Below are 22,574 nucleotides of genomic sequence, written 5' to 3' on the forward strand. Positions count from 1 at the left end.
TTTAGGGGCCAAATCCTGTATTTTTAAATTAAATTAAATTAAATCCTGTATTTGTACTACAGCTGTCAGGAGATGCTATGCCATATTATTAATATCCAATTAGGTTCATGTAAAGTCTATTTTATCCTATGATAACAAATATTATTTGAGTTTTGACCTATCTCCTAGGACACAAATATGATATATGTCTATTTGAAACTGGGCTAAACATTTTAGATTCCTTTCATTTAGTTTGTTCCACCTAAAATGATTTGTTTTTCCCTCAGAATGAAGTAACAACAAAAAGCACTAGGTAGCACAACTCAATCTTCCCAGTTTAGGACTCGACAAGCCTTTACAGAATGACTACTGCATGTTACAATAATGTGAATTCCGGAAACTCATCTGACCTGGCCTTCCAATCACTCTTGGAACATTATTAATTAGCATCTCCTTTCTTTAAATATAATACATCATGCTAGATCTCTCAATAAAGCAGCCTACAGGTTTGAATCATGGAAATCTTTGAGGATGTGGAATGTGAGGGAACCTCCTAGGTTAGTTCTTTACTAATGTAGAAACTAAGCAATACACTTTCAAAACCCATTTCCTGTGTAAATTCTGACCATGTTAAACACATACATCAAGTCTCTCTCTCTTTTTTTTTAAGGTCATATATTCTCAGAGTATTAAAAAATTGCTTTCAGCCAGGTGTGGTGGTTCATGACTGTAATCTCAGCCCTTTGGGAGACTGAGGCAGGTGGATCACCAGAGGTCAGCAGTTCGAGACCAGCCTGGCCAACATGGTAAAACCCTGTCTCTACTAAAAATACAAAAATTAGCCGGGTGTGGTGGTGGGCGCCTGTAATCCCAGCTACTCAGGAGGCTGAGGCAGGAGAATTGCTTGAACCCTGGAGGCAGAGGTTACAGTGAGCCAAGATCGTGCCACTGCACTCCAGCCTGGGCAACAAGAGCAAGACTCTGTCTCAAAAAAAAATTGCTTTCCAAATAGCATTTCATATGAATCAAATGGCCTCAATTTTCCTCAGGAAATACCAAGTGGCCAGGCATGATGGCTTGTACCTATAATCCCAGCACTTTGGGAGGCCAAGGCGGGGGGGGGGGGACAAGGGGTCAGGAGTTCGAGACCAGTCTGACCAACATGGTGAAACCGCATCTCTACTAAAAATACAAAAATTAGCCAGGCATGGTGGCAAGTGCCTGTAATCCCAGCTACTCAGGAGGCTAAGACAGGAGAATCGCTTGAACCCGGGAGGTGGAGGTTGCAGTGAGCTGAGATCGTGCCACTGTGCTCCAGCCTGAGCAACAGAGCAAGACTCCATCTCAAAAGAAAAAAAAAAAAAAGAAATACAAGGCACCTGAGGTCCAAATCTAACTTGTGCTTTTTGATCAAATGGTCTCACCTCACATGCTGGTGAGAGAAGGAATTAAACAAAATGCCCGATCTCTGGTTGCCTAGATGCTGAATGTCAGAGGAGCTTAATTAAAACCAAATGGACACAGTTGTAGCTTGAGTTCAGAGAAGCCATGTTTCAGAGTCTATTACATTACTCTTTAATGAAAGACTTTGCCGGACATATCATCTTATCCCAGTGGATAAACAAGCACTGGGCTAGCTCCCAGGGACAGGGCAATCACCAAGGTAGCCACGGTCTACACTGTGTGCTTACAGTCTATAGGGAGAACCAGACACCAATAAATACAATTACAGTAACTACAATTACAGTGAAAACAGAGGCAAACCAGCATAGGATGTTAACTTCCTTTTCCAAACTCAACCTCAGAGATGAGAAGTGAAAAATTAGAGAAAAACCGAACAAAAAAGTTACTCAGAACTAAACACTGAAGATACTGCCTCTAAAAATATTTATCTTTAATATATTTATTGGAAAATAAGAAATAAAACCAAAAGCTAAATGCAAGAAGCTGAAGAAGAGCCAGAACACAATGCAATGAGACAGTGCATAAAAATACGGAAGAAAACACTATGATGAAAACACACAAAACCAAACTTACACAAATAAGAAGTTAAAATAATATGGATATATGAGAGATGATCAACAACTATCCCCAAACCAAAGGCTCCAAGCCTACAAGGCCTTAAAGTGGGAGACCTACTCTCAACTTTTGAAGAAACGATCAAGCCGTGTTGTACTCAGTGGAGCCATGAAGTAGAAAGAGTGGAAAATAGCCAAATCATCTACTGAAGCTACCCTAACAGTGACTCCTATGTTACATAAAATTGGTATAAGGTTATAGATCCATTTAAATTATAAACATAGATATAAAAAGTCAAATTAAAATATTAGCTAAATAAATCTAACAGTGGAGAAAAACATATTATAATGAAGGGTTTTCTCAAGAATGCAAGGATGGTTTAACATCATAAAATATTTCAATGTAATTTAGCCATAAGACAAATTTATGATTTACCTTAATAGAGGTTAAAAAAAAAAAAAAAAAAAAAAAGGATAAAGTTCAACATTTATTTATGATTTTAACAAAAGGTCTTCAAATTTAGGAATAATTTAGCCAGGTGCAGTGGTACATGCCTGTAGTCCCAACTAGTCGGGAGGTGAAGGCAGGAGGATTGCTTGAGTCCAGGAGTTTGAGGCTGTAGTGTGTTGACTATATCTGTGAATAGCCACTGCACTCTAGCCTGGGCAACACAGAGCAATCCCGTCTCTTAAAAAAAACACAAAAGAAAATAAAACTAGGAGTAATTTGATAAAGGCTACTCACCAAAAACCCATAGCATGATGTTTTATATTTAATGAAGAAGTGCTTCTATACTGGGAATAACAAAAGAATGTTTGCTATTATTGCCACTGTTCAATACAGATTAGAGACCCAGACCAAAGCAATAAAATAACAAAAGGAACTAAGATGTAAAAGCATTAGGAAGCAAAGAGAGAACACCATTATTGCAGATAACAGGACTTCTGTGTACATCATCATAACAGAATGAAACAACTACTGGAAATAATAAGAGTTTAGAAAGACTCCTGGATATAAGGTCAGTTTAGAGAAAACAGTAATATTCTTATGAATCAACAATAAAGTAGAAAATGTAAGAGAAAAGACAACTCCATTCACAACAGCAACAAAATCTATAGGATGTCTGAAAATCTCCTTTAAAGGTTCCATGAAGGTACAAGGGCTTTACAGGAATTCCATTAAAACACACAAAGGGAGATTTAACTAAAGAACTCTTGTTCATGATGACAATTCCCTCCACATTCATCAGAAAATTTAATGCAATTCCAATCAAGATTCTAGCAATAACTTTGGAGGAACCTGTATTCCAAAACAGTAATAGTGATAAACCTGTATTCCAAAACAGTGACAAAAACAGATAAAATAAAAACAGTCTGAGTAATGAGCAAATACACCAATGGAATGGAAGAGACAGTTGAAAAACAGATCTAAGTACAAATGGGAACCTGGTATATGATAGAGACAGTACTGCCAACCAGTAGGAGAAAGGATGTTTTATACTTAGCTAGATGTTATTCAGAAATTGGCCTCAGTAATCTTAAACTGAAATATTCTTCTTTTGACCAATTTCTTTCTCTAGCCACCATCTTGTTTCTCAGTACCTCTTTAGAGAAAAACTCCTCAAAACAGTCATCTAAGCTGTGTCCAACTGTCTGGAACCTCCTTCAAGCAGGCGTTTTACCCCACACTCCCCTGAAACTGCTCACCATGTCATAATATCTTTACATGATGAAGTCAAAGGATCGGTGTTCTGTTATCTGGTCTGGCCTGTAAGCAGTGGCATGTCACAGGCTGACCTCCTACATAAGCAATTTCTTCCCTGGCTTCCAGGACTCTAGGCTCTTCTAGCCTGCCTCTTCCTCACTGGTCACTCTTTCTCAGACTAGTCTTGGCTAAGTTTCTGACCTCTTCACATTGAAATGCTTCAAATAATATCTATACCCCAAGACTCAAAAATTTATCTCTAGCTCAGTACTCTTCCTCACACTTCAGACTTCCACATCCAGCTGCTGCTCTGCACTCCATGTCTGATGGGCACTTCGGGCTTAACATAACCACTGCTGACTTTCCCCAGTAAGTGTTTCTCCACAGTTCTATCCCTCTCACTCACTAGCGACTCTACCTACTTACTTTGACCAAACCCCCTAAGCTCCACCTGGAGTCTTCTCTTTCTCACTCACCCTGCCTATGAACTTCTGCTAGATCCAGTGTGCTCTCCCTTCAGAAGATACCCAGACTTCTCACATCACGGATCCCACCATGGTCAGAGTCACCATCACCTTTCGCCTGCATCAATCTCCTAACTGGTCTCCCTGCTTCTGTTCTTATTGCTGTTCAATGTATTTTTTCACATCATGCAAAAGTAATTTTGCTAGGGTATCCAACAGGGTGTGTCACTTTTTTGCTCAAAACCATGCCAGGACTTTCTCTGTGTGTCAAAGCTCTCATCAGGGCTCACAAGTCCCTGTGTGTGGATGGCCCAGGACCCAGACCTCATCTTCCACTAGATTCCCTACTCCTTCCCTCCTGTAACTGTGACCTCTTTGCTGTTTTTTCACTCTTCTCTGTAACCATCTAGATACCAGCACGGTTTGCTCCTGCGACCCTTTTGAATGCGTGTTTGCTATGAGGTGCTGTGGAGTCTTCCAACTGTGGATACTGAGTAGGCAACTGGGTGTGAGACCTGGAGCTGCAGTGGTCCAGGGTGGAGATATGAAGGTGGGAGCTGTCTACATACAGGTGTTATGAAATGATGTGGAGCTCCAGGTGTGGAAGAAGGTAATGAGAAGAACAGAGAACCACAAACAAAGCCTCGAAGAACAAGGTATTGAAAGAAAGCCTTCAGAGACCGAGATAGAGCCATTCAAAGATGTAAGAGGAAATCCAGGCGTGCGGTGTAGCAGAGTCCAAAGAAGGAAAGAGTGGTCACCTGTGCTGAAAACTATGGGGACATCAGGATGAGCTCTGAAGATAGTCCACTGGATTCAGTAGTCAGTGGAGACCTCCACAAAAACAGTCCAGGTGAAGGGCAGTAGCAGAAGCCAGGTCTCAGAGCTGCCAGTGTAATGAAGACGTGGAGATGATAGCTACTGAGAGGAGCAAAGGCATGGGAAGTTGCAGAGGGAAATGTCGGGTGACAGGCAAGAGGAATTTAAAGTGGACGTGACTGCTAATCAAATGATGCAAAAAAGGGAACAGGCTAATGACAAAGTAGCAGGGACAAGCAAAGGCACTCAGTCCTTAAAAAAGGGCCTGTGGTTGTTGGAGCAACATTTATTGGTCTACAGGAGGGAAGACTGGTTCAGATACCCACAGGTGTGTAGATTTGTCAGGAAATATGACAGAGTCCCAAGTGACAGCATAAGGCCAGGTTGTTAGCTGAAAGTGAGGGGAGTGAAGACAGCGGGTTAGGAATTTTGGAAAGAAAAAGTGTGACAGAGCTGGGGAAGGTGGAGGATTGGACTTAGAAACTAAGACAGGTTACACCATAGAGTGAAGGGTACGTGAGGCTGGCACTGATCAATTTCCAGTGACTCCAATACGCTAGGCTGTGTCGGCATATTAATATTTCACAAACCAATGGAACTGGAACCAATACAAATATATCTCCCTACCATAAATCATGCAAGAACTGCTGTTACTATCACACAGACACACCCAGAACTTTAACTGTCTGCCTCTTCTTTATCTGGAACAGCTGTGATGTACTCATTTATCAATTGTTCTTTTCTTTTAGTTAAAGTCTCCAGTTTCCGTATCTGGAACAGAGAGATGACTTTCATGACCAAGAAAGCATGTTTCACCTCAGGAAAGGCAAAAAGAAATACCTTGGGCAATATGAAATCACTTTCTATAAGACCAGGAATGTGCCTGGAGATAGCAACAACCTCAATCTTTTTCTTTTTTTTTTTGAGACGGAGTCTTGCTCTGCCACCCAGGCTGGAGTGCAGTGGCCAGATCTCAGCTCACTGCAAGCTCCGCCTCCCGGGTTTACGCCATTCTCCTGCCTCAGCCTCCGGAGTAGCTGGGACTACAGGTGCCCGCCACCTCGCCCGGCTAGTTTTTTGTATTTTTAGTAGAGATGGGGTTTCACTGTGTTAGCCAGGATGGTCTCGATCTCCTGACCTCGTGATCCGCCCGTCTCGGCCTCCCAAAGTGCTGGGATTACAGGCTTGAGCCACCGCGCCCGGCCTCGATCTTTTTTTTAACTACAGAGGAATCTTAAAGAGTGACTCTTGTATAGTTTAAAAAAAGAAAGAAAGAAAAAAGAAACACTCACAAAATTTCACTTATTTTTCTTGTGTTAAAACTTAGTAATTTACTAAAAAGTAACACAGATGGTATGAACCCAGTCATCTAATTATGTAATATATAATGGCATCCCTGTATGTGTACGACATGGAGAGATGCTTCAATGTTTACCCTGGTTATTTCCAGTGGTAAGATGGTTGGGTTGTTATTTTCATCTTTCTATCTTCTGTACTGCTGTAATATTTTATTAATGAGTTTGTTTCATTTTCAGAAAAACAAAGTCATGATTCTTTAAAACAGATGATCTGGTTTTACACAAATAAACCAACGTGAGTGAACTAAATTTTTGGTTTCTTAGTTGCAATTCAGTCAAACTGACCCAAGCCTATAAATTTAAAACTTTTCATTAGCTGTTTAAGTGTGGTGCAGATAAACTTTATGTTGGTTGAAAATATGTAAAACTCACCCTTGTAAAGCTTTATGAATTTGTCTGCACTTTTCCTTCAACACTGCAAAAATACCTAGATGAAAAAAATACGTTTGAGAGTCTACTTGGAACGTATGATAGTCCTAACCTAAAAATATTTTTGAAGACCCAGATCAAGTTCATCAATTTAAAATGCTGCAAATCCTTCTATATACGAACAGAGCCAGGAACCCATACTCCCCTGAAGGCCAGGCTTCGTCTCTGGTGCATGCTACCCGGCCCCTTCTCACCTCACTGCCCCACTTTCACCAAACCTGGAAGGATGCTTTCAAGAGCAATCAATGCCTCTTGCTCTCATCAAGATCCTCGAGGTGGTCTGGCTAAGAGTCAAAGGGCACAGATTTACTGCTTATTTCTTTATCCTCAACCATCTGGTGAAAACTCAACTGTAGCACAGTAATTTTTACAATCTTTTCTTGATATTTTCCTTTTTTATTCAAGGAAAATCCCACAACTAAAGTATCTGATGAGAAGTTAGGAGTGCCAGGCCACCTGAGAAGCAAGCATATGAATGAGCACAGAGACACACCTTTTCTGGTTCTCTGAATCAGTATCAGTGATGAAGATTCAGAAATACTGTACCGGGTAGGGCCTGCAGGGCCTGCAGCTCCCTTTCTGTTTTAAGCTTTGCAGAGGCGGCCCTGTCACAGCCAAAGGCCACATTTCAAATTCTTAGACTTTTTGTTTTTCCCACTGAGTAAGTTCTTTGCTGGTAAACCGGGCTTGGCTTCAGTACCAACGGATGATTCAAAGGCTAAAGGCGAAAACTCACAATATTTATAAAATTATACAGATAAAAGAGGAGCATGCTTCAGCTGATTTCTCAAAAAACTATTAACCAAATAAGGACTGGCTTATTTACACCAATGGAACGTTTAGGCCCAGAACTGGCTGAGAGCCCCCTCCTCCTCCCAGGATCTCCACCCACTATCTGAGCCAGCCTTGCTTTGGCTCTGGCTCTAAGCACAGGAGAAAAGCTCTGACCCCGACTCCCTGGGGCAGGAATGGCTTCTTCACTGCCACTCTTCCTACGAAGGCCAGATCGTGTGACTGCAAACCAGTTTTGTCTGGCAAATAATTTATCCAGTAAGTAAATCCGTAACACAACTAATGTAACCTGACATCTCTTTGATTTCTCGAGTTTTTCAAGGGTTATACCTGGATTCTCTTCCATGATGTTGAGGGCCTCAATTGCTGCAGCAGCTAACAGGGGAGGTAACGAAGCTGAAAAGCAGTATCCCTGGCCGGAAAGTCGCTGAGAAGAAACAAATCAGTTGAAGACACATATATACATTCTCTGCCCTTTCTAGGTAAACATTTTTAAGGCATCGGTTCTCTAAAACAACTACTGAACAGCGTGTACATGTGGTGACGGGGTAAGATCCAGCCATAAATAAACATGATATGTGTTAACAGAAACAAGATTTTTTGTTAAATGAGAAATCATTTCTAAATAGAAAGTGTTTTGAATGATTCTTTAAAAATTGACATTTAAATAAAAATTGTGTGATAAACTAAGTAAAATTTTGTATTTCAAAGTTATATTTTGAGGTGACCAATGGAGAAATTAGTTTCAGTTTTAGCTCCTTTTTTAAAAAAGAACCCACCTGATGGTCAATTACAAAAGACCTGCCACAGCAGAAACCTCCAATAGAAGCAAGTGCATTCTCCATGTTGGCACTGATAAGATCAATATCATCAATCTGCCAGAAAAGGAGTGACAGTTATTCCACAGTTTAAAGAAAAAAAGGCCAACTTCAGGCCTAGAGATAAAATTTAACAGCATCACTGTCTGTTAACATCTGGATTCAAACTACCTATCTACATGAAAATAAAAAATAAACCATACAACATCTATCGCTGAATGAACTGTAGTTTCATGGCCCATCTCTGAAACTCTCATTTTATGTATTTTTACCATTATACATGACAAATTAACTCATAGTAAAGACAAATAAATTATAAGAAGATAAAACCCAAAGCTGTTCAAAATCAAAAGTAGTCACAGGTACAAAATAAGACTATTTCCTTGCTAAAACGGTGGTCAGCTGGCCTTCCCCATGGGATGCACCTGAGATAAATAAAAATAAGTCTATTGAAGTTTTGAGCACTTTATTCTTGTATTCAACATGCCTTTCAGCATTTCATAAATCAATTTATCCAAACGTCATGGCGATGGAATCTTTGACCGACTGGACAGCAGAAGAACCTAATGTGCTCTAATGACCTACTGGGCTTTGAGTCCTACATCTTTCTGACCACTCAGAACTCCTTTGGTGCTCATCTTTGGCTCCAGCCCTCAGCACCAAGTTCCATTCTGGGCACACAGTAGGCATTCATCATTACTTACTGACGGGCATGTTAATGGACTGTCAGAACACAGCTAGTGTTTTCCTCAGTGTTTCATAGATCCAACAGAGAAACTCTGCACTCCTGCTCTTTTTAAAAAACATTTTTAAACCTTTCATTACGAGAAATTTCAAGCCTGAACAAAGTAGAACAGAACAAAGAATCCCCATCACCCAGATTCAATCATTATAAACTCAAGGACAACCCTGCTTCATCTATACCCCCTACCACCAGCCTCACTTCTTTGTAGTGAATCCCAGACTTCATGGGGTTTCATCTATAAACATTTCACTGTGTATTTCTTAAAGATAAAAACACTTTCAAAAACATAATCACAAAACTACTATCATACTTAAGACATTAACAAGTTTTAGATGTTAAACGTAAATTTGATGTTAAATATATTCAAATATTCAGTGTTCAAATTATCTCTGACTGTCTCATCAAATTTTCTTTTAACGGCATTTGTTTGAATCAGGATCCAAATAAAGCCCACACATTCCGCTCTCTACTCTCAGGCACTTGTGAGTATTTCCTCAGTGACAACTGCTGGAAGCATTCAGAAAACTACAACAGTGAAGTTTGACTTTTTTCCTTCATAAAAATTTTCATGCCTTAAAAAAGGCTGTAGTGTACTGCTAAATTTGCTTGAATTACACTTCCATTTATTCCATTTATCTCCTCAGTGCATGTAAGTGCTGAATGTCAGTCTGCCTTGGAGGAGGTGCTTACATCCAGCCTGTCAGGATATTCACTCTGCTCTACATTTTTCTCTGGGACTACATGGTAGTGGGATGTAGATAATCTAAGGCAAATTATGTTTTATATTTCAACTCTGTAACATAGGTTGCACAGCTCTTATGCACATGTTTTGGAGAAAAAGCTTTCTGTAACTCTTCCCTTGGTGGTTGGTAAGACAGCTGTTGAAGACTGGCTGACTTCCTCTGCCCTGAGGCTCCAGGAGCAAAACCCACTAGGCACTGTGGGCAGTCTGGGTCCCTTTCCCTCAGAAAAGGAAACATGGCACCTCACTCTGTTTGGGGCTCTAAGAGGTTTTGCTGAATGCATACCAGTGCTGTTTCTGACACACACACACACGCATAACTGTATCTACCTCCCACAAACATATTATATAGAACACAGATTTTTAAATACTAGAAACTGCACCGTTTCTCTGTTGTCATGAATACTTCTGAAAAGACAACTCAGGAAATTCTTGGTGATTTTAAGAAATAATTGGAAGGCAACATTTAACCACTTCTAGAGAAGAGACACTAAAGGCCAATTCAAATGCAACTCTGCAAACACAGCACAAACCATGACTACCCACTCTGAGTTAGTAAGTTCAGAAGGAAGATGGGGTCCCCTCTTCTGGCTGACTAGACCCCTCCTGGGCTCACTGAGGTAAAGACACCAAAGTTTCGTGACCCTTCAAACCGATAAGGAGTGTTGTCTTGTGCCTATAAAAATATATGCCTAGCAGAGTGGAACTACACGTCTCCTAGAAGAGGGGAAATGTTCCTAAAAAGGGGAACTTACCTTGATTCCATAGTGTTCAGTGACTCCTCGGCCATGCTCTCCTAGGACTCCAAATGAAAGGCTTTCCTCCAGGAAGATTCTTGCTTTGTATTTGTATTTTAACTTAACCTAAGTGTTACATAAAGGTTAAGACACTAATGATTAGCATCATGTAGAACATAGTATGAAGAAAAAAATTAAGATTAAAAAGTATGTACAGCTGACCCCCAATACTTGCGAATTCTATATGTGCAAATTCATCTACTTATTAAAATGTATTTGCAGCCTCCAAATCGACACTTTTTTCCTGTCATCACAGACATGTGCATGTGCAGAGCAGTGAAGAATCTGAATTACCAGACACGTGTTTCCCCAGGTGAGGGTGAACGGGCAACTGTTTCAGCTCTGATCCTGTGAATAAGTACCCTATGGAAGGCCTATTTATTGCCACTTTTTTGGACTTCTGTGTTTTTTGTTGGTGATTTTGCTATATAGAGTGGCCCCCAAGTGTCATGCTAAAGTGCCATCTACTACTCCTAGTGCACGAAGGCTGTGATGTCCCTCATGGAGAAAATTTGTGTGTTAGAGAAGCTTTGGTCAGGCATGAGTTGTAGTACAATGAATCAACAGACTTTAAATAAGACACCTTTGAACAAAAACACACATAAAGCAAGTTTTGTGTTAACTGGTTGATGAAAATGTTGTAACCAGAGGCTCAGAGGAACCTAACCCTATTATTTGCCTAAGCAGCAATAGTTCAGTCTTTCTTATTCCAGTGTTCATGGCAACTTTACAGAATATTAAGTAGAGTGAATGATGAGAATCAATTGTACTTTAGATGGTCTAAAATGATTCAACTTAACAACAGACAGCACAATACTGATTTTTTTTTTTTTTTTTTTTGAGACAGAGTCTTGCTCTGCCACCCAGGCTGGAGTGCAGTGGCAGGGTCATGGCTCACTGCAGCCTTGACCTCCTGGGTTCCAGTGATTCTGCCACCTCAGCCACCCAGTGTGTTGGGATTAAAGGTGTGAACCACCATGCCCAGCTTCAGTGGTTACCTACACTTGAGCTGTTCCTACACTTCATCTTTAGTTTCACTGCTCTGGCTCTGTATCTGTCCATCAGTTCATTACTACAGTCCTATAATATATGTCCTAGTACCTTCTGGGTCACTACCTCCCTCACATTATTCCACCAACCGTTGACACTCTTACAAAAACAGAAAGAAGAAAACAAATACATCTCTTCTACTGACACTTAAAATATATTTAAATTTCTTCAAAAATAGTGAAAAAATTAAAAAATAACATATGAAATCTTATTTTGAATCCTTATTCAATTAATAGACTCCTAGATTAAAATCTCAATGGCCAAATGCAAGGGTGGTTCAACATGGAAAAATAAAATATGTATTACATACACATTAGTAAAATGTAGGGGGAAAAAACCCCACATGATCATCCCAATAAATGCAGAAAAACACGTTTGACAATGTTAATGAACTTTAAAAACATTAAGTGAATGAAGCCAGAAAGAAAAGGTCATATATTATATGACGTCATTTATAGGAAATAGCCAGAAAAGGTAAATCCATAGAGACAGAAAGCAGATTGGTGGTTGCTGGGAGCTAGAGGGAGAAGAAAATGGGGAGTGACTGTTCAATGGGTTTGAGGTCTTCTTTGCGAGTCATGAAAAGGTTTTTGACCTAGAGTTGATGATTGCACACATGGTAAATGTAATGTCACTGTCCTGTACAATTTAAATTGGTTAACTTTGTGTTATGTGAATTTCACCTCAATAAAGGAAATTTCAATGGTCATGGTTTCTAAAAACAGTTATGTTGCTTTCACTACCAAAACGCTAAGTTCTGGCCAGGCATGGTGGCTCACGCCTGTAATCCCGGGACTTTGGGAGGCCAAGGAGGGTGGATCACCTGAGGTCAGGAGTTCAAGACCAGCCTTTCCAACATGGAGAAACCTAGTCTCTACTAAAAATACAAAATTAGCCGGGCGTGGTGGCACATGCTTGTAATCCCAGCTACTTGGGAGGCTCAGGCAGGAGAATCGCTTGAACCCAGGAGGCGGAGGTTGCAGTGAGCCAAGATTGTGCCATTGTACTCCAGCCTGGGCAACAAAAGCAAAACTCTATCTCAAACAAACAAACGAACAAAAAAAGCAAGCTATGCTTTCGTTCATACACAATTCTATAAAAGGTAAAACTAATCTACAGGAAGAGAAAGTAGATTAATGGCTGTCTGGGGCCAACATGGGTACTTACTACAAAGAGGCAGCAGGAAGCTTTCTGGATAAAGTTTTCTTTCTGGATAGACATTTTCTTACATAAAAATGTACTGTATCTTGACTATGGTGGTGATGGTTATGGTGATAGAGATGTATATACATCTGTCAAAACTTATCAAATTTTACACTTAAAGTAGGTGTATTTTACACGTTGATTTCACCTAAATAAAGCTGGATCTTAAAAGCTAAGTAGGGCCAACGCGGTGGCTCACGCCTGTAATCCCAGCATTTCGGGAGGCCGAGGCGGGCGGATCACGAGGTCAAGAGATCAAGACCATCCTAGCCGACATGGTGAAACCCAGTCTCTACTAAAAATACAAAAATTAGCTGGGGGTGGTTGCGCAAGCCTGTAGTTCCAGCTACTCAGGAGGCTGAGGCAGGAGAATGAACCGCCTGAACCAGGGAGGCGGAGGATGCAGTGAGCCAAGATGGTGACACGGCCCTCCGGCTTGGCAACAGGGCAAGACTCTGTGTCAAAAAAAAAAAGCCAGGCGCGGTAGCTCACGCCTGTAATCCCAGCACTTTGTGAGGCCGAGGCTGGTGGATCATGAGGTCAGGAAATCGAGACCATCCTGGCTAAGACGGTGAAACCCCGTCTCTACTAAAAAGTACAAAAAAAAAAAAAATCAACCAGGCGAGGTGGCGGGCTCCTGTAGTCCCCGCTACTCAGGAGGCTGACGCAGGAGAATGACGGGAAGTTGGGAGGCAGAGCTTGCAGTGAGCTGAGATCCGGCCACTGCACTCCAGCCCGGGCAACAGAGCCAGACTCCGTCTCAAAAAAAAAAGCTAAGTCTTGGCCAGGTGTGGTGGCTCATACCTGTAATACCAGCACTTTGGCAGGCTGAGGCGGGAGGATCGCTTGAGTCCAAGAGTTTGAGACCAGCCTAGGCAACACTGTGAGGCCCCGACTCCACAAAAAAGGGAAAAATTAGCCAGGTGTGGTGGCATGTGCCTGTAGTCCCAGCTAACTCAGAAAGCTAAGGTGGAAGGATCACTTGAGCCCAGGAGGGTAAGGCTGCAGTGAGCTGGGTTCACACCACTGCACTTCAGCCTGGGCAACCGAGCACTCCTGATTACTCTGTGAAGGCCAGCACTGGCATTCAGTGTGTTGTTCTTTTTCCCTGATCTGAGCAAACTATGCTTATGAGGCCTAATGTGCAAAGCAACGCAGACATTATACACTAAAAGTGGTCACAAACAAAAGGCACCTGTGTCAAATAGTCCAAATATTAAAATTATGACTGAACATGGTTGCTTACCAATTCTGGAAGAGGACAAATAGTTCCAGTATTCATATACAATCCTTCTACTACAATGAAACGCCGAGTTACACGAGCCTTGCGAGGATTCTTTAAAAGAGAAAAAGCAGACATCTGACATTTCAGTAATTCTAAAGACAAGATCTGTTACATATTCCCCAGCACTTTCACCTTCCAAGATGGATTCCTAAAAAAATATTCCGAATGAACTGAAAGCTCAGTGTTTGTGACGGGTTATTTTGAGATGAATAACAGTGCTATCTTCTCTCAGACACGTTTTTCAGCTCACAGCATTAGCTGGATGACCTCACACACACACAAACTAATTAGGCACTCTGAGAATATTAAAACACAAACAAAACCCTTCAACCCTCCAACTGGGAAAGGGCCTAAGGGAACTTTGTAAAGAAATGGGAATGTTTTACATCATAATGGGGCCGACATTCCTGGGTTACATGGGTATAATCACTGGTTAAAATTGTACGGCTGTATTCATATGATTCAATGTCTGTCAATTTTACCCAGAACAACTCTAATGAAGATCATCATCATGAAGATGGGGTGAGGAACAGATGGCACAAGAATGATGTAATGCTGATAACAAAGCTGGGAGAAGGCTACGGGGGCTTCACTATACCACTGTGTTTCCTTCTTCTATGTTGGCATTTTTCCGTAACAAAAAGTTACAAAACTCAAACCCTGTTTTCCTTCACCTCCCAAAACAAGGGGCAACCCTGTTCCTTCCTCACTCCCCACTGATCTATTATCGGATCAAGTAAAATTTGACTATGACTTTGTCCAATGATGTTCCTAGGCTGTGGGGTAGAGAGGTCTCCTTTTCTTTTTTTTTTTGAGACGGAGTCTCGCTCTGTCACTCAGGCTGGAGTGCAGTGGCGCCTTCTCGGCTCACTGTAACCTCCGCCTCCCAGGTTCAAGCAATTCTCTGCCTCAGCCTCCCGAGTAGCTGGGATTACAGGCAACTGCCACCACGCCCAGCTAATTTTTGTATTTTTAGTAGAGATGGGGTTTCACCATGTTGGCCGGGCTGGTCTTGAACTCCTGACCTCTTGATCTACCGACCTTGGCCTCTCAAACTGCTGGGGTTACAGGTGTGAGCCACTGCACCCGGCTGAGGTCTTCTTTTCAAAAAACACACACCTTCACACACTCTGCTCAGAGCAAGTCACTAATAACCTCTCACATGTATGAAACTGTACATGGTTCAGGTGTGCGGGACTGCAAAAAACCCTGAGATCCACAGCTAGAGTTTGCCATTACCTTCTTACTCAGAGGTTTCTTGCCTCTAAGCTTCTGTTCCAATGGACAATTAGAAATGATCAGAATTTGAAAGCATCAGAGCAATGCTTTTAAGGAGTATTTTACAACCCACAGCAGTAGCACTAAAAAAAATAAATGTTTGTTGAGGAATAAAAAAGTATACATCACTGATGTTGCTCAATCATCTTTACTCTGTCAACTCACAACTGAAAGCTGGGGAGCTAGCAATACGTTAGAAGTGACTGATGAAGAGATGCCACCCTAATTTCTACACAGGGCATGCTACCTCTGCCTATCTTTAAGGAAAAACATTTTTCTTAGATTTAAAAATATTCAAATTTCGGGAAATGGAAAAGTACAAAAAACAAATAAATTAGCTAATCATACCACATGGTGATAATTTTTGTCTTTCTTGCATAAACATATAAATTACTTTGTTCAGAATCAGGATTTTACTGTAGTTTTAGGACCTGATTTTAAAAACATTATACTGTGAGTATTTCTAAATTATTTCAGATTACATGATTTTAATGGAGACGTTCTGCCTGTGGATATACCATAAACTACTTAACTATTTCCCTAATGTTGGATTTAGTTGTTTCCCTCATCTGCTTCTTCATATCACAATATGAATATCCCTCAATATGTGACATCATTTCTGATAATTTTTTCAAGACGCCACCACAGGAATGGGTCAAAGGGCATGGAATTACTTGGATCCTGGAATGTATCTGCCAATTTACCTCTAGAAAAGAAGTGCCAATTTAAACTCTTTCGAGTCATAGACTCTTTGTCTCAACACATCTGTGTTGGCACTGACTACTAGTATTAAAAACATGCCCTAATTTAACAGGCAAAACTCCTAGCCTAATTTCCTTAATTATTAGTGAGGCTAGGCTATTTTTCACTTGTTCATAGTTATGTGTATTCCTTTTATGAACTACTGTTCATATCCACTGACTATTCTTTAAGAAGAATTAATATGGCACAAAAGAACCCTGTAGGAGGCCGGGCGCGGTGGCTCACGCCTGTAATCCCAGCACTTTGGGACGCTGAGACGGGCGGATCACGAGGTCAGGAGATCGAGACCATCCTGGCTAACACGGTGAAACCCGGTCTCTACTAAAAATACAAAAAACTAGCCCAGCAAGGTGGCGGGTGCCTGTAGTCCCAGCTACTCCGGAGGCTGAGGCAGGAGAACGGCAGGAACCTGGGAGGCGGAGCTTGCAGTGAGCTGAGATCTGGCCACTGCACTCCAGCCTGGGTGACAGAGCGAGACTCCCTCTCAAAAAAAAAAAAAAGAACCCTGTAGGCAAAGGGATTAAAAACAATTTATGAACCACAGCACTTGGGAAATAGACAAAGAAAACATTCAAAGTGTTAATGACCAGATTATTTATGTGAAAATAAAATTGAAAATGAGTATTTCTAAAAACCAAAATGTAAAGTTACTTAGAAAGCCTGCTCTCATCAAGAAAAATATAAATTAGTAAAAAAGTAAAAATTATAAAGTAGAAATAAGTTTCAAGATATTTAATTTTATTTCTTGTTGTTGCTCATTAAAAAAAAAAGTTCTATGGCTCACGGATCTTGTAGAAGAAGAGCACATACAAAACCTGAATCTGATGTTTTCCAAATTTATATAATACCAACTTGGCAAAACAAATGGCAGCAGACTGCAGTTCTATTACTGAATACAGACTAGCATTCTATTACTGCATAATCGTAAGAAACATCTTTTTATACTGTGTAGAAAGAAATTAACCAGTGGAATGGGCTCAGTTTTCAGATTTTCCCTATAGATTTTTCTAAATTGTGTAAATGTGAAACATTAGCCTACAGCAGATTTAGTATAAAATGGCAAGATCATGCATATTCATCATGAGAATGTGTATATTCATGAAGTGATGCACTTAGGCTGACACCTAAACAAAGATGACAGAATCCTAAATGAATAATGCAAATATTTGGAAAATTGAAAATTAACACAAAATTAAGAAATGTGATGAGCATTTTTATAATTTATTCTAGTTATGAATGAGTTGCACTGGCAAAGTCGACCTCAAACTGTGTCTGAGATGAAGACACACACCATGGTGCCCTGCTCAGAACCACAGACCTGAGCTACTTTACTTACCCATGTCATCAGGGGAAAATAAATTATAATTTTAACAACGATGCTCTGAACACACTTCCTGTTTCACTCTAATCAGAACACCAAGGAGCTACTTCCAAACCACCATCACCTGAGGTTATGTTAGGTTCTTGAGAGGAAAGAGCTGAAACCAGCGCTGCAAGCTGGAAGGAGACCATGTTAGGGCAGTCATTTCCCACGGGCAGCAGCTGCTCAGAGCAGGATACAGGTGGGGTGGAGAGAAAGGGTTTCACTTTGTTCATATATTAATATAATAAGCTTGCTGCCTTTCTTTCCTCATGTAATTGATACATCATTTATTCTGGTATGAATAAGTCTATTCTGAATTCACTAGGTACATGTCATTAAAGGCCTAGTAAGTTTTGGTGTCATTACGCCTGGCTATGAGTAGACATCTCCCCACCTCACTAAGCGCATGCTGTTTTTCAGCCTCTCTTGATCTCTTAGAAAGCTGCTTGGATTACCTCCCCTCAATTTGCTATATGTAATTATGGCAATAACAAGGCAATTACAATCAGACTTGGCTCTCCAATACGAAGTACATTTAATAAGCAGGAACACTCTTCTTAATATCCAAATGTGATCTACAGGCAAGTTTTCATGACAAATTACCATTTCATATATAATTTAGCTGGTTAGAAAGTACAAAAGAACTGTATAATTTTCTTCAAAAGAATCATACCTTTTGATCTTCGATCTCTTGTTCTTTTAGTAGTCGCTCGAGGTCAGCCATGTCATTATGCTTAAATAACTTAATGTCACTACGGGATGCCTGTAATCCTTTCTGAATAGCAAAGCAGGCAGCTCTGTCTCTGCAAGGATGAGAGATCCACCAAATTGGGTTTAAAGGGTCTTGTCAAGATTCTCAAACAGGAATGCTTGTTTTTGTAAGCTGACCAATCAGTGATTGTTAACATGAGCACAGCAAATAAATAAAACATGTTTGAATATTTATACATCATTGTGTGCGCTTCATCCACGAGTCCTTTTCACATAACTACCATACTTAATCTGTTCCAAGAAGCACACTCTCACTATGTATTAATCTCTCTGAAATCAGCATGCATCTTACTATGGATGACGTATCAGTGTATTCACATACTTTTCTCTTTGTAAGAAACATAAAATACCGGTGTGCCTCGCGATCAGTGGCATCTGTGATTTGACTGACACATTACTCTACCATTATTTTGCCCTGAGAAGTAATACTGGCAGCCCAGCTAGCCAGAAAACTTTTAGATAATAACTATTCTACTGTAGCCAAACACCACAGAAAAAAATGAGGGGACCCAGCCCCATCCATGTCAGCAAAGGCTGAGCAGGGAACCTAGACTTTGACCCTTGAGAGGCTCTAACAAGGCAACGCCCCTCCTAGGGTGTTGTCAGGGAAGGCCAAGTAGGACGCTTTGCAAATGCAAACAGGCAAATGCAAACAAATAGTTGCCAAGCCACATCATAGATAACTTCTGAAAACAAATGACAAAAAAAATCTTGAAAGCAACCAGAGAAAAATGACACTTTACACACAGAGAAAAACAATTTGAATAACGGGAGATTTTTCATCAGAAACCAGACACCAGGAAAAAAAAAAGCATCACAATGTGTTCCTAATGCTGAAAGAAAATAACTGTCAACCCAGAATCCTATAACCAGCAAAAATATCCTTTAGTAATGAAGGTGAAATCAAGACATTCTCCGTTAAGAAAAATGAAGAGTATTTGTCACTAGCAGACCTACCCTAAAGAAATGGCCTAAGGAAGTCCTCTAAACAGGAAAAAAGCCATAAAAGAAGACTGTTAGATTATCAGGGAGGAGGAAGAAGCACAGTAAGTAAAAAATATGGGCAAATTCACTAGGCTTTTTTTCTCCTCTGGAGTTTTCTAAATTATTTTGGACAGTTAAATCAAAAATTATAACACTGATGTGGTTCTCATTGTATGTATAGGAAATATTTAAAACAATTATAATGTGAATGAGGGAAATAAAGGAACGTAAAGGAAGGTAAAAGTTTCTACACTTGAATTTGTACAATGATGACACCAGTAGTCTATTATAGTATACGTGTAATGTAATACTCAGAGTAATGACTAAAAAAAGCTATACAAAGAAAAAATAAATTCTAAAAACATGTTCAATTAGCCCACAGAAAGGCAGAAAAGAGAAAATAAACACAAAGTAGAGTGAACAGACAAGAAACAAAAACCAAAATGGCAGACTTTGTTTTAACAGACTTAAATCCTACTGTATCAATAATTACATTAAATGTAAATGTACAAGTACATGATTTAAAGACAGGCAGGCAGAATAAATTAAATAACATGACCCAACTATATGCTGTCTGTAAGAAACTCACTTCAAATATAACAATATAGGTAGTAAAAAATACAGATATATACACACAACTATATAATATACAAAATAAAAAGGGCATCTGACAAAGTAAACTTTGGAACAAAGAAAATTATCAGAGTGTTTGCTTTGGCAGCACATACACAAAAAGCAGAAAATTATCAGAGACAGAGAAGAACATTATGAAATGCCAAAAGGGTCAATTCATCAAGAAAACTTAGCAATCCTAAATATGCACTAAACAAAAAAGCTAAAAAATTTGAGGTGTAACAGCTGATAAAACTGAAAGAAGAAATAGACAAACCCACAATTACAGTTGAAAACTTCATTATCCTTCTCAACAACTGATAGAAGAACTATACAGAAAATCACCAAGACAGAAGAACCCAGAAACACCATCAACTGAAAAGACTTGACATTTCTAGAACACTCCACCAAACAGCAGTGGAATACACATTTTTTAAGTGTCCATGTAACATATTCCAAAATAGACTACAGTATTAGCCATAAACCAAACTACAACAAATTTAAAGTCCCCAAACACCTGAAAAGTAGAAAATACACTTCTAAATAATCCTTAGGTCAATGGGAAAGTCTAAGCTGGGCACAGTGGTGTGTTCTTGTAGTGCCAACTACCCAGGAGGCTGAAGCAAAAGAATCCATTGAGACCAGGAGTTCACGGCCAACCAGGGCAAAACAGTGACACCCTATTTCTTAAAACAAAACGAAAATGAACTAAATACAAATGAAAACACAACACATCAAAATTTGTGAGACACAACTAGAGCAGCGTTGAGAGGGCAATTCATAGCACTAAAAGTTTCAAATTAATAATTTAAGCTCCTACCTCAAAATCAAGAAAAAGAACAAAATAAATCAAAAGTGAACAGAAGGCAGGAAATAATAGAAGAAATCAATCACTGGAACTGACAAGAAAAATACAAGAGAAAAATCAATGAAACAAACAGCTGATTCTTTCAAAAGATCAATAAAATGGACAAACCTCTAACAAGACCGACAAAGAAAAAAGGAGAAAAGGCACAAACTACCAATACCAGGAGTGAAACAAGGTATATAACTATAGACTCCGCAGACATCAGAATAATAAGGGGATACCACAAACAGCACCACACATATACATCTGAAAACTTACAGGAAATGGACCACTTCCTTGAAAAGCACAAACTACCTCAATTCACTCAATATGACAGATAATTTGAACAGCCTGATAACTACTAAGGAAACTGAATTCAGATTTAAGATACTTGCAAAAAAGAAATCTCCAGGCCCAGATGGTTTCATGGGAGAATTCTACCAAACAATTAAATAAAAAAATAATTCTATACAAATAGCTCCACAAAATAGAAGACAGAACACTTCCCAGGTGATTCTATGAAGTGTTATTCTGCGACCAAAACCAAAGTAAGTATCAAAAAAAGTGTATTATAGGACAGTCTCCCTCATGACAACAGATTCAAAATCCTTAACAAAAGATTGGCAAATAGAATTTAGCTTTTTATAAAAAAAATTATTCCCCATAACCAAGTGGTGTTTATTCCAGGTATGCAAGGCTGGTGCAATATTTGAAAATAAATCAGTGTTACCCACCACATTAATAGACTACAAAAGAAAAATCACATGATCATACCAACCAATACAGAAAAAGTAGCTGACCAACCAAATTCAACATTGATTTACAATGAAAATGCTCAGAAAAAAAGGATGAGGTGCAGGAAAGTGGATGTAATAAAGCGCATTGTAAGAAATCTGCATCTAACATTATACTTATTGGTGAAAGAGTAAATGATTTCTAATATCAGGGCAAGAATGTCTTCTCTTACTACTCTTACCACAGTCCTGGAAGTTCTTGCCTGTGCAATAAGGCAATAAAAGGGAATAAAAAGTAAGTAGATCAGAAAATAAATAAAACTATTTACAGATGACATGATGACTGTCTACATGGAAAATCCTAAGCAATCTAGAAAAAACAGTTCCTATAGCTAATTAAATGAGTTTGGCAAGGTTGCAGGATATAAGATCAGCACACAAAAAATCCACCTCATCTCTATAAGTTATCAATGAATATGTGGACATCAAAATTTGTATTTGCAAACCACATATCTGATAAAGAATTACGATCTAGAATGTATAAAGAACTCTCAAAACTCAGTATAAAAACAAATCATACAACTAGAAAATGGACAAAAGGCATGAAAAGACATTTCACTGAAGAGATGGCAAATATGCATATGAATGGATGTTCAACATCATTAGTCATCAGAAAAATATAAATTTCTCTACACACCTATCAGACTGACTAAAAAAGTAGTGACAACACCAAATGCCTCTGAAGATGTGGAGAACCTTGGTCATTCATATACTGCTGATGGGAACATAAAATGGTACAGACGCTTTGGAAAACAGTTCGGCAGTTCCTTTAAAAACTGTGCAATACTATAAACATAGCAACTGCATTTCTTGGCATGTATTCCACAGAAATAAAAACTTACGCTCACACAGCATGAATGTACATGAATGTTTAGAGCAGCTTTTTTTTTTTTATAATAGGACAAAGCTGGCAACAACTCAGATGTCTTTAATAGGTAACTTCAATAATGGTGGTGCCT

The 22,574-nt window shown here is 39.5% G+C and overlaps 1 protein-coding gene across 7 annotated transcripts in view; it reads right to left on the reverse strand.

Annotated features, from left to right (window-relative positions):
- SPTLC1 (serine palmitoyltransferase long chain base subunit 1) overlaps positions 1-22,574 on the reverse strand; it is a 116,356-nt gene that overhangs the window by 52,734 nt on the left and 41,048 nt on the right. For 6 of the 7 annotated variants that reach the window (XR_003307109.1, XR_003307108.1, XR_003307110.1 and 3 more), the window contains exons 7-12: positions 18,281-18,410; positions 14,166-14,255; positions 10,625-10,732; positions 8,344-8,439; positions 7,895-7,991; positions 6,716-6,770 (exon numbers count right to left, since the gene is read on the reverse strand). Coding sequence is in view for 3 of the 7 variants with exons in the window: in XM_026448936.1 (XP_026304721.1) it covers positions 6,716-6,770; positions 7,895-7,991; positions 8,344-8,439; positions 10,625-10,732; positions 14,166-14,255; positions 18,281-18,410 (576 nt within the window). In the remaining 4 variants the exon portion in view is untranslated. Of the gene's footprint in view, positions 1-5,733; positions 5,757-6,715; positions 6,771-7,894; positions 7,992-8,343; positions 8,440-10,624; positions 10,733-14,165; positions 14,256-18,280; positions 18,411-22,574 lie in introns of those variants that run through there. The other variant, XM_026448938.1, reaches the window with a different exon arrangement.

This window comes from Piliocolobus tephrosceles, chromosome 14, assembly GCF_002776525.5.
Source record: "Piliocolobus tephrosceles isolate RC106 chromosome 14, ASM277652v3, whole genome shotgun sequence".
Classification (NCBI taxonomy): Eukaryota; Metazoa; Chordata; class Mammalia; order Primates; family Cercopithecidae; genus Piliocolobus; species Piliocolobus tephrosceles.